Source organism: Lepidothrix coronata, unplaced genomic scaffold (assembly GCF_001604755.1).
Source record: "Lepidothrix coronata isolate B3197 unplaced genomic scaffold, Lepidothrix_coronata-1.0 Scaffold75, whole genome shotgun sequence".
NCBI classification, from domain to species: domain Eukaryota; kingdom Metazoa; phylum Chordata; class Aves; order Passeriformes; family Pipridae; genus Lepidothrix; species Lepidothrix coronata.
Genome location: NW_016690255.1, coordinates 7,765,027 through 7,777,022, shown reverse-complemented (window position 1 = coordinate 7,777,022; position 11,996 = coordinate 7,765,027). Strand labels below are relative to the sequence as shown.

Here is an 11,996-nt window from a genome sequence, read left to right as displayed (position 1 = left end):
AGTAAGTTGACATATGCCAAATTAATATTGACTAATAAGGTCATATTTAAAAGCCTTGGATAGTGGAAATATCAACAGTGGTTTCACAGTCATTGTAAGACAGGCCATGTAGGAGACCTGTAAAAGGCACAAAGACTGTATTTCAAAGTATATACTAATATAAAGCCTGTCCTTTCAGAAATGAAATCAGATATTGAGAGCTTCTCTGAATTTCTGCTGTCAAAAATTTTGTTAAAACTAATTATTCAAAGCTGTATCATTTGGAGCTGTTTCGGTTGGTCTGTGAGTGAACCAGGGTGTATAGTAAGCTTTGCCACAGTGTACCAGTCTGTCAGCCTCCCCAAGTCTACAAATCTTTCTCAGTAGATGTTGCAGCTTCTATAACATCTTTATCACTGGAGGCAGAGATTCTATTTTTTTTTTATAGCAGCTGCTAGTCAAGTACATACTGTTTCCAAGCTACAGCTTTCTGCTTTGGCATCACACTTCAGTGCTTTATTTGGGATAGGCGGAAAGTAGAGAAGCATGGCACATATTTTTCCCTGGCCCATTTTCCACCTGAGTGATAGAATTCATTTCCCTGTCATAAATGGCAATGCGTGTAGACACTATAAGGAGGGAAGAGTTATTGACCTGATATTAAAGCAGTGCCTTATACTTCCTGTCTCTCTTGCTGTGTGTAACAGGGACTCTGCACTTATTGAAAATAAATTTAGGTGGTGGAGTGCAAATTCTTGGGTAACAGGTTTAGAAAATAGAGATGGATGTGTGCTCCCCATTCCCAGTGGTTTTCAATTACTCATTGAAAAGAAATCCCTCCTTAAAAAAAGTTGATAAAAATATGAATATGTAATTGAAGGATTACCATTACTGATTTTTTATTTAGATTTCTGGTTTGCTTCCCTATGTGCTCATATTCTGGTGATAGTGATGTTTTAAACTATTACTCGTTTTGTATATGCTTCAATGGTCCTTTTAATCTTCTACTGTTGTAGAGAGAACAGGTGGAGATTTTTATTCCAGGCTGTTAGAAGGAAAAAGGAAGAAAAGAAATTCTGAGAAGTCAAAGTAAATTGTTAGGAAATTGATGGTTTTTTTCATTAGGATTAAAGTGTAAGAAAACACCATGAGTTTTAATCTAAAGAAGATATTCTAAGCATTCAGTTTTGTTTGTCTGAAAAAAATCATCTGCAATGCAACTAAATGCTTTGTTTACTTACTGTCACTTGTGTAAATGTACAATTTTGATAAAATTTCCCATGTTTCTTTCCAGAAAAAGATACTGTTTACAAAATTAATAGAAGTTCAGATTTAACTTCTGTGCAGAGTTTGCTTGTGTATACAGTTTAATAATTTTATTTTGTCACCATTAAAAATCACAGTGTTAATAGTTCCTATTACAAATGTCATAAAGAGGAGTATTGCTAAACCAGAGATCATTTCATGCTCAGAAATGGGTGTTTGTTTAATTTACACATTGTCCAGCAGTGTGAAAATAAGGGCTATGCCTAGTCTCTCTACAGTGGTGAAATACTAGTATCATATACATGGTGTTACGCCTATAATGCAGAATTTAATAAGTAACTGTAAAATTACCTTTTTGTTGAGTTTGTTTTACAGTTTTTTCCTTTGATTCTTTAATTCTCTGTTAACTAAACTTTTGCCTCATCAATTTACATAGGATATGAGAAAGTAGATATTCCGGTGTTTTAGATATCCCCTGTGTGGAGGTCTGTGAGAAAATAATACATTTAGCTCTGACACTCTGAGACTTGGAGTAGTTTGTGTAACATACTGTTCTCTGCATTGGAAATTTAATGATGCATTGTAGTTTATCTTATGAACTTCAAACATCCTGTAGGTGGGAACCAGGAGATGGTATGCTAAAATTTGATTTCCGCAGCCTTGTTTATATGTTGTAATTTATAACTTGTATCACTTGAGGTTGTAAGGGTATTCACATATGAATTGTGGCTTCCCTCTCACCAATGCAAATAGAAAACATAAGGCAAGAGACACCAGGTCAGTTCAAAATAGAAAGAAGCAAACCCGAATCTTGTAACAGAGTGAGTTTGAATTGTACTTGGCTGTGTTGCCTTTCAGATTGCTCAGTTGGTATGTTCTGCGGGGTTCAGTCATACCTGTACTGTCTCCTGAGAGGAGATCCCAGGATTCTTTGCCAGTCTTTGATGGCTATCTAGCAGATATGTTTCTAGTAAAAGGGATTGTGTCCAGTCTCTCTGGCATTACTGTAGAAAATTCAGTGGTAATACCTAATTTTAGGGATGTTAGCAGAAACTTGTTTCCTAAATGCATTAAATACAGCATTAGAGCAGGCCAGTTATTTGGATGACATAGATGAGAGGAGGTTTGTAGTGGGCACAAGTGAATTTATACAGCAAAGAGTTGGTGTTCTTGCCGTAGTTGGTTTGAGGGATGCAAGGCATGCAAGAAACTTTGTTAATAGATTTTCATGTGAGGTGAGAATACGTCTTGAACCTTAGCTTTTATGGGTCATTTCTCAGTCTGGGAACAGAGAATGCTCTGAAGCAGTTTCCCTCTCTTCTGTGTGGGGCCTGGGCCCTTAAGAAAATAGTTTGATAACTTTGTTTATACTAAAAACTGAGGGCATCTTTTCCTTGTGTAGTGCAGTTTCATGCTCTGTTCTTCGAAGTCCAGCTAGAAGGCCCAAGAGGCTCTTCTGGCTGTTCTTGCCTTGAAACCTTTAACTTGGACTTCCTGGCCTCAGAGAAACCGATTTCCTTTGTCCGAATCTCGTGCTGGTTCACAAATTGGGATTTCCAGCAGGTGGTGTGAGACTACCCAAATCCTGTGTTTTGGGCTCTAAGGATCCAAGGCTCACTCTTTCCGAGTTTCCAAGAAGAGAGGAAAAAATTGATCATTCCATAAATGACTAACCAAACTCAGCCCTGTATTTAGCTGTAGGTTTTGGCAAACCGTCTTGGGCTGGGCTGGAGTGAAGCGTATGAAGTTTATGGATGTATCCAGCAGCAGTAGTGATCCCTGGGGTTACGGAGACCTGTTGCTGCCGCACAGGTCTGAACATAATCTGTGCTCAGGGCTGAACAAAATCTGGTGTGGCTGTGCAGAAGCAGAGTTCTCCTACACATTTAAGTAAAAGTCCACACAAGTTTGTTGTCTGGATGATCAGGTCCTTTCCAGGTGGTTTTTACAGTATTGATTCTTATTTCTGTTGTGAAATAAAACAGTCCATAAATTTAAGGGAATAACATTTGAAATGTAGTGACAGGACAAGGGTGAATGGGTTCAAACTGAAAGAGGCCAGGTTTAGATTAGATATTAGGAAAAAATACTTCACTGTGAGGGTGGTGAGGCACTGGAACAGGTTGCCAAGAGAAGTTGGGGATGCCCCATCCCTGGAATTGTCAAGGCCTGATTGGATGGGGCTCTGAGCAACCTGGTCTAGTGGAAGGTGTCCCTGCCCATGGCAGGGGTGTTGGAAGTAGATGATCTTTAAGGTCCCTTCCAACCCAGGCCTTTCTGTGATTCTGATTCTGTGAAATTGTTCAGATGGTATGGATGCTAAGCTAAAACATGCTGATACCACTTATGATTGAGACAGATCATTCCAGTATGTGTTTGTGGTTTGTTGGTGTGTTTTTGGTTTGGTTTGTTGGGGGTTTTTTGGTGTATATTTGTTTTTAATACTGATGACTTTTAAAAAATGGCATATGCCATAAATGTTACTGGTTCGAGAGCCAAACCATTTTCATTGAGAGAAGTGTATCCTGCATAGTAGTTTGAAATGTGAAGGAGTTGAATGTCATAACAAATAATAACTTAAGGAATGAACAGCAACTACTTATTCAGTATTTTCTTTAATTCCAAAGACATTGGCTAACTTCCAGCATGGAGGAGAAATGTCCTGAAATAATATTCCAGTATAATAATAATTGAATCCTTTTTAGTAGATAAATCACTTTGTTACTGGAGTGTATAGGTACAAGACTGATACTAGTAATGCAGTGTGTCTGTATTTCCATAATGGATTTATTACTTCTTCACAGTTGCAAGATCTGTGTTATTGCAGAGAACTATTTATGTTTACATGTTCGTGTTAGGTACAAGGTAGAGTATAATACCTGTAGGTATGTATTTCAGCTCTGGTTTCAGAGTATCAGTGGTAGTAAATAGGGTTGTCTTTTGTGCAGTATAAAATGCTGTTGCCACTGTATGGATATATCAAGTGGTTTATTTTTTTTTAACAGTACTTTTCATTTTCTTACTTTGCTCTTGCATTTTGCTAGGCAGTTTTTATCTTCTTGAAATGAACAGCTGTGCTTTAAAGAGTCTTTAGAACTGAAAGCAAGTTGTATTTTTACTATATTCTACTTTATAGCCCTTTTAAAAAAACAGCTATGGAATGCTGACAGTGACTGGTTAAAAGTACTAAACAGCTTGAAATGCTATTTCATTTGGGTTTATTAATTTTTATGGTAAAGAATTCTTAAAACCTTTCATTGCAAATACATCAAAGTCATGTAATTAGTGGAAAGTTAAAAACTCGTATTTTCCCTAAAAAATACCTTGCTTATGGTTTCTTGGGTTTTTTTAATAGGTCATACAGGCAATACTAAACATGTTAAATACATATTCACTGTACTATTTATAAATTTTTTTTCCACAGATTACACCACCTCCATCACTGTCAGAGCCACTTAAGGAACTGTTTAAACAACAGGAGGTTGTAAGGATGAAACTGCGTTTGCAGCACAGTATTGAAAGGGTAAGACTAATTTTTTTATTTCCCAAATTTAAGCTTTGGGGTTTTTTCTTTTTCAGTGGACAGACTACATTTTTCTCAATTTAACAATGTTTTGGAAGTAATCTGTTTTCTATCCAAATTTATGAATTGGAGAAACTTTTAAGTGGTGGTGGTGGGGAATTGTTAGGACAACTGTTAGCAGAGCAGTGAAGTCGATAAGATAGCAGCTTTTTCCTGTCAATTGCTCTAAGTTCTGGCCCAGATTTATCCCAGAGGCAGTGGGAAGAAAGCTTCGGTCTGTAGTTTTGAAAGCTCATAATGGTTGTAGATTTCAGAACCAAATTGATGGAGTTAAAAGAGTTTAAGAAATAGTAAATTCTGTATTGAGAGAAGACACATGTGGCTCTAACACTAAAACATTTTTTGCAATATTGTGCTGGCAGAAACTGCCCAAAATTATATTAGAACTACATCTGTAGGCATCATGGAATTTGAATACAGAAAACCAAGATACTCCTGGTTTAGGAGTATTCATTATTTTTAGGCTGCCCAAACCTTTTCCTTGGCAACCTAGCTTTAGATGTCAGTATTGTGAGCCAGATTGCTTGTGGACACAGGCAGAATGCCTTTCTGATATAACATGTATCTTAATTATTTCCACACAGTTACACAAGCAGCTGCCTCATCAAGACCCGATGTGATAGTTTTTCAATTGATGATTTCAATGTGGCTTAACAAAACAGTTGAGGGAAGGGTTTTACTTGAATTTAGTATTTCAGTGTAAAGCTAGGTATAAAATACAAAGCACAAAGATTGTAAACATGGTTCAAGTTCTGACTGAGGAGATTAGTTGTAACTGAAAGCAATGTGGGCAGCAGGTCGAGAGAGGTGATCCCCCTCTACTCTGCCCTGGTGAGACCCCACGTGGAGTACTGCATCCAGGTCTGGGGTCCCCAGCACCAGAAGGATGTTCATCTGTTGGAACAGGTACAGAAGATAATCAGAGGGCTGGAGCACCTCTCCTATGAGGAAAGGCTGAGAGAGTTGGGGTTGTTCAGCCTGGAGAAGAGAAGGCTCCAGGGAGACCTTACAGCAGCCTTCCAGTACTTAAAGGGGCTTACACAGAAGAGGGAGAGTGACTTTTAACACAGGCAGATAGTGATAGGACAAGGGGGTATGGTTTTAGACTAAAGGAGGAGAGATTTCAATTAGATATTAGGAGGAAGTTTTTTAGTGTGAGGGCAGTGAGCTACTGGAACAGATTGCCCAAGAGAAGTTGGGGATGCCCCATGCCTGGAAGTGTTCAAGGCCAGGTTGGATGGGGTTCTGAGCAACCTGGTCTAGTGGAAGGTGTTCTTCTCCACAGAGGGGGGTTGGAACTAGATGATCTTTAAGGTCCCTTACAACCCAAACCACTCTATGATTCTAAGTACTTTTAGTGTTTTCCAAAAAACAGGAAATATAATATTATAATCCACCTTCTTTTATTTTGATAAAAATTATAGCCATTATATTGCAGAGCAGTAAACACATACATTCTTTTGTCTTACAAAATTCTGCATATTTTTAGTTATTTGGCTCAAATAGGCTGTTTTTCAAATGAAGTCCACTTTATACAACTGTAAGTCAAGTGAGTTATATTTTCTTGTCTCAGTTCAGGAAAGAATCTTTATCCAGCTGTGAATTTCTGGAGTTTCTGCATGTTGCTTAAAAAAAAAAGAAACAAACCCCACAAATTATATTTCTGCTTCAGTTTTCTTGGCCATTGTGCCTGGCATGACAAGCATGTGACAAAAATCTTCATACAGTCAAGACTCACAAATCTATATCCTAACACTGCTCCTCATACTTTTCTGCTTTCACCACATTTGTTAAATAGAACTTGCCTAGTGGAAAGTCTGGGCATGACATTCAGTGGGGGCTGAGGATAAGGAGAAGGTGTTTTCAGTTCTGACATTCACAGGACACTCTTTCCATCATTAAATGGAAATTTTGGATTTGATCAGAAGAGCGACCCCTCCTTGCCCCCGGCGGCGCATTTCTCACATTGTTCAAAAGTGTAAGCCCTAAAAAGAACTGTTTAAATAAATGGACTTTTTTTGAGTGCTTAATTTACCAAATGTGTGTTTATATGTTGATATCTTACTCAATTAGGAAAAGCTTATTGTCTCTAACGAGCAAGAGGTTCTGCGTGTCCATTACCGAGCAGCGCGAACTCTGGCAAATCAAACACTGCCCTTCAGTGCCTGCACTGTGCTCCTGGACGCCGAGGTGTATAACGTGCCTCTGGATGCTCAGGTAAAGATGGGTATTCCAGCATTCCAGACAAAAAGGTCTTTCCAGCCTGACTCAAGTGAAGCATTTGGAGAGAATTCTGTTCCCATCCTGAAATTGTCGTTGTTTTGCCTGGAATTAAGATTTTGCTCACTATAGGTTGTTACTTATATTGGGCCTCATTTGGGTGTACAATAACTAGAGGATGTAAGTGTATGTATGTCTTTTTCTGGTTTGTACCGTGCCTGGTTTTCTTTCACCTCCAGAAATTATGAGATGGATTCAATGAGAACATTGCTCTGCAGATTTTTATGAAAACAAATTTCAGTCATAAACAGAACATGTTTCAGAAGCTTACAAATACAGCTTAAACAGGAATGAAAAAATTACCAGAATATAAGATAATTTCTATCAGTAATCCAGAGAATTGGAATGCAGCAGTGTGTGAAATGATGAAGTTGGTTTGTGAAATTTGGAAATGTTTGTGGAGATACCACCCACATTAAAGTTTCCTCCTCTCTGTAAGACAGCCACCAGAACTGCTCCATAAAAAACAGATGACCAACAGTGAAATGTTGAATGCTACCAGATGAATTTATTTTTTTTTTCAAAATCACCTCAAGCTCCACATTATTTATATGCACCATCTTATTTACATGTTCAGCATTGGTATTTAGTCCTGATTAAAACATGGAATAAGCAGTGTACATTATGATCTGTATACCTTTTATAGACTCTCACCCAAAAGTTGGCTCCAGCTGTATCTGTAAGAGAATACAATCTCATGTATTTTGTGAACAGTTCTTGTAACTAACAAAAATTGGAAATAGCATTCAGCACCTTTTTCAGTGAATGCGAGGACTGTCCTTTGCACTCAAGCAAAGGACCAAACCAAAGAAGTGGGAGGAAAAATGCCCAAGTTTTTGGTGGACAGAGTGTTAGATGGTCACAGTTCACCTAAATATCTCCAGCTCATGGTTAGAAGATCAGTGCTGCAGAGGGCTCTTTCTAGAAGAAGCCTTTTCAGCTGTCATTCACATCTGAAATCTCAACTCTTTTCTAGAAATGCCAATCTCTGCAGGTTTGGTCGGCCTTTTTTGTTTCTGTTCTTCCCGTTGCTACAGTGTGCAAGTTCCTGCAGCGTCTTTTTTTCTCCCTTAAAGAGTAACAGCAGCTTGTTCTATTTAGTGATTATTATTTAAATGTTAAATTGGCAGAGTCTGGCTTTAGGACTATGTATATAGAGTATCTAGTTTCTTACAATGGACAGATGTGACATTCCAGATTCTTATGAAATAGTTGGAATTTTAAAAATAACTTTCATTAGGTAGGACATAAGACAGGTCTGCTCACTTTTTTTAATCTCCCTTTGGGGATTTTGATGGTAAAAATATTTTTTATTATTGCATTGAAAAATTGAACTTTGCTTAAGTTTTCCATGTTTTTGCTTTTCCCTGAGGGAATATTAATTTGTTACTGAATTTTAAAGAAAACAGAGTAATTTTGTGGAAGGCTCTGACTTCTGTTAGTTAAGACTTTAAGGCATAAATCTTTAAGCCTCCTACTCTAAATTTGAAAAGTAGAGCACAGTAAATAGCTTGAGGGAATCTGAAAATACCCATTTTGAGTGAGCAGCTGGCTCGCAGTGGAAGTGGTGGTCAGCATTTATGCTCATAAATACCTTCGTACTTTGAGTTCATGTTCTCATCGGGTGGGATTGTTTATTGTTTACGTCCCATAGAGTAAGTTTTGTGTTTTAAAGTATATTTAAGATTGAATCGTCAAGTAACTTAGAGTTGGAATAAATTTTTGGTTTTTTTGCAGACTGATGACAGCAAAACTTCGGTGAGGGATCGATTTAATGCAAGACAGTTTATGTCATGGCTGCAGGACGTTGATGATAAGTTTGACAAGTTAAAGGTATACTCCTTTCTATTTCCACTTTAAAAAAGAAAACCCAAACTAATGTCATCGAGAAGATGAAATTAATAAATAGTAGATTTGAGTGCAGTATCATAGGCTTTTGTAGAGGTTTTAAGGGCAACACAAGGTCCAGCAGTATAAAAAAACTGACCTTTGCTGCCATGTAGTGTAATGGAATAATCAGCAAATTTCTAAATACGTACTGGGGGAGTTGCTTACTATCACCAGAGGGGCTCTTAGATATATTTCCTGTTTTCAAACTTGTTGCATTATTTTTTCAAATACTGAAATAACTTTTTTCCTCAATTTTAAAACAGACATGCCTTTTGATGAGGCAGCAGCACGAAGCAGCGGCGTTAAATGCGGTACAGAGACTGGAGTGGCAGCTTAAACTGCAAGAACTTGATCCTGCTACATACAAATCTATCAGCATTTACGAAATTCAGGAGTTTTATGTTCCTCTTGTTGATGTGAATGATGACTTTGAATTGACGCCAATATGACAATTAGCATCTTCTGACTCACCCTTCCCCTTGGACAGCCAGAGGCTGAGGTGCAGGGATACACAGATGTATTTTTCTTTTAAGACGGAGCACTTAATTCTGTGGAATACTACCTTTCTCAATAATTCAGGTGTTCCTTCAGAGAAGTGTGGCATGGACTCTTGTTCAAACACAGAAAATGGATGCAAATTTTAAATTCAGATTCCCAGTAAATGCTGTTACGTGTAGTGTAAAATTGCCTGTAGCTTTAGAGCTTATTGCTGAAAAAGATGACAAAACCTGGTGAGTTAACAGCGCTGGAAGCTGTTAATAACTAAAACATCCACTCAGAGCCAAATGATACTTAAAATCTGCTATAAAGCTTTGTATTATGAAATTTCAGTAACAGTTGAACTCCCACAGAAAAATGATGAAAAAGCCTGTGGAAGAAAATGTAAGATTTGGAGGGAAATAATCAATTAAACTTATTATGTTTTGTAAATTACTGTACAAATTTCTTTTTGGAAAAAGATGTAATATTGTCTTCATTTTTTAATAATTTATTTTATACATATTGTGCAAATGTAAATAGTCTTGTAATTAATGTTCAAACCTGTATAAAATAGATATTTTAAATGTAAAACTGTTTTTGTCTAATGTTTTATTGGACCAAAGTTGTACTTTTTATTACGTGTAGTGTGTTCCTGGTTGGCAGTTCCTTTTTGTATGGCATGCATTTTGATTTAGCTGCTTGTTTCATCATCATAACTGTAAAAGAATTGAACTGTATTGCATGCTTCACAGGACTCTTAACTCCTTTCCTTCAATAACTGATACCCAAACAACTGTAATATTTACAAAATCATATTTCATATTAGTCTGCTGTTGTAATGCCATACCTGTGACTTCCTATACTGAAAATATTTTTGTGTAAAACGAAAAAACCCTTTTGCTCTTATATGGTGGTCTCGAAATAGAGCCTATTTTTTCCAACAAAATGCCTTTGAATTAAAATTCTTAAATTGTATATTGTCTATTTTAATATTAATCTATGGAAGGGATATGTAAATAGTTGTAAATATAATATTTAATAAATTTTATTGGTCATGTTATTAGTTGGAATTTCTTAATATGGTTAAAACTTGATACAACAAAACTTTGCATTTCTGGAATATGTAAGGAGGTTCAATGAAAAACTAAAAAAAATTTACCTGTGTTGTGAAATTTAACACTTTTTTTATTTTTAATACCATTAATGAGCAGACAGTTAATTATTTATTAGTAGGAGGTTACAGATATTAATGAAAAAGATTTGTTACCCTCCAGTCCATAAATAATTCAAGAATGCTTGGGATCTGATGTCTGCGAAATTATTTCTGAAAAAAATGAAGTTTGTGCAGGAGACTGGTTACCTGGAAAAGAGATTTAAAGTCCTTGGATTGAAGTGATTTTTAATTAATAGGTGAGCTGCTACAGAGAACTTAATCCTTGTGCTTGTGTGAAGGGCGAGGGTGCCTTTCCTGGGGCAGTGAACAAGAGACTGGATGGACAGCAGGCTCTTTCCCATCTTTACATCACTGCTAGTGCCAGTCAAGAATGAATAGTAACTCAAGCATAGTAAAGCCAATTAATATGTAGTTCGTGCCCTGTAATTTTTTTTCCCCACTTTTTTATTTGTTAGGTACCTGTGGAAGGAGATGTTGTTCCTGCTTTTATTTACAGGACTATCTTCCTGACATCACTCAGAACTAAAAATGTGCTGAAGAAAAAGCAAATTTCTTCTGAAAGTAAAATATTCTTCTGAGTGTAGCTGTAAATTTTTTACATGCTGCAAAAATCTGTACTGTCTGCTTAAAAAGAAGTGGAAAAATTGATAAAGCTGCAAGGTTGTTAACAACTAGTAAGTGGGTAGAAGTTACTTCCACCAGATACTTACTAGAGTAGTAAAAAGTAACATACATGACTGGAAGTGAGAAAAGTATGAGAGAGGAATAATTACGAGTTTTGCAGAAAGAAAAGATAAACTGGGCTGCAGGAGTGTTGGTTGTGTTAGAAAACAAGCTGGTGACAAAAATACTTGGGATGCAGGAAACAATAAAAGTATTTTGGCAGTATACTATCTTAAAAGGAAATCTGAAGACAGATGTTTTTTAGCATTAGCCTGCATCTTCTTTACAATGAGACAATTTCCTAGTATTGGGGTATGTGAAACAGATTTTTTTCAATTGCAGATTTTTCGTAAAAATGTAGCTGCTCCAAATGTTTCAGCCCCTTAGATAATGATTTGATGGGTTCTTTGATTTGAAACCAGGGTTTGTTACAGTCCTTTTTTTTTTTTTTTTCAAGTTTACTGTGTGGGATGATACCTCCTGTGTTGTTTAAGGACCCCGTGCTGTGGATTTCCCTCGAACACGATGGCGGGAGCTGTGAGGGGAGAAGGATGAGTGAGACGAAATATAACAGTAGCTCGTTGGGGCGGTGGTCCAGTTTCCCTCTCCAGAGTCTAGCTGTCTCCTGGGAAGCCCGGGGACTGCTCTTTCTGGGTACCAAGCCAGGTTCCTCCCGTGTTT

The 11,996-nt window shown here is 37.1% G+C and overlaps 1 protein-coding gene across 3 annotated transcripts in view; it reads left to right on the top strand.

Moving 5' to 3' along the window:
• Positions 1-10,538, top strand: part of ANKRD12 (ankyrin repeat domain 12) — a 59,496-nt gene extending 48,958 nt beyond the window's left edge. For all 3 annotated transcript variants that reach the window (XM_017819492.1, XM_017819493.1, XM_017819494.1), the window contains 4 exons: positions 4,670-4,768; positions 6,902-7,045; positions 8,846-8,941; positions 9,262-10,538. In XM_017819492.1, the coding sequence (XP_017674981.1) occupies positions 4,670-4,768; positions 6,902-7,045; positions 8,846-8,941; positions 9,262-9,447 (525 nt within the window). In that variant the 3' untranslated portion in view covers positions 9,448-10,538. The remainder of the gene's footprint in view (positions 1-4,669; positions 4,769-6,901; positions 7,046-8,845; positions 8,942-9,261) is intronic.
• The last annotated feature ends 1,458 nt before the right edge of the window (positions 10,539-11,996 follow it).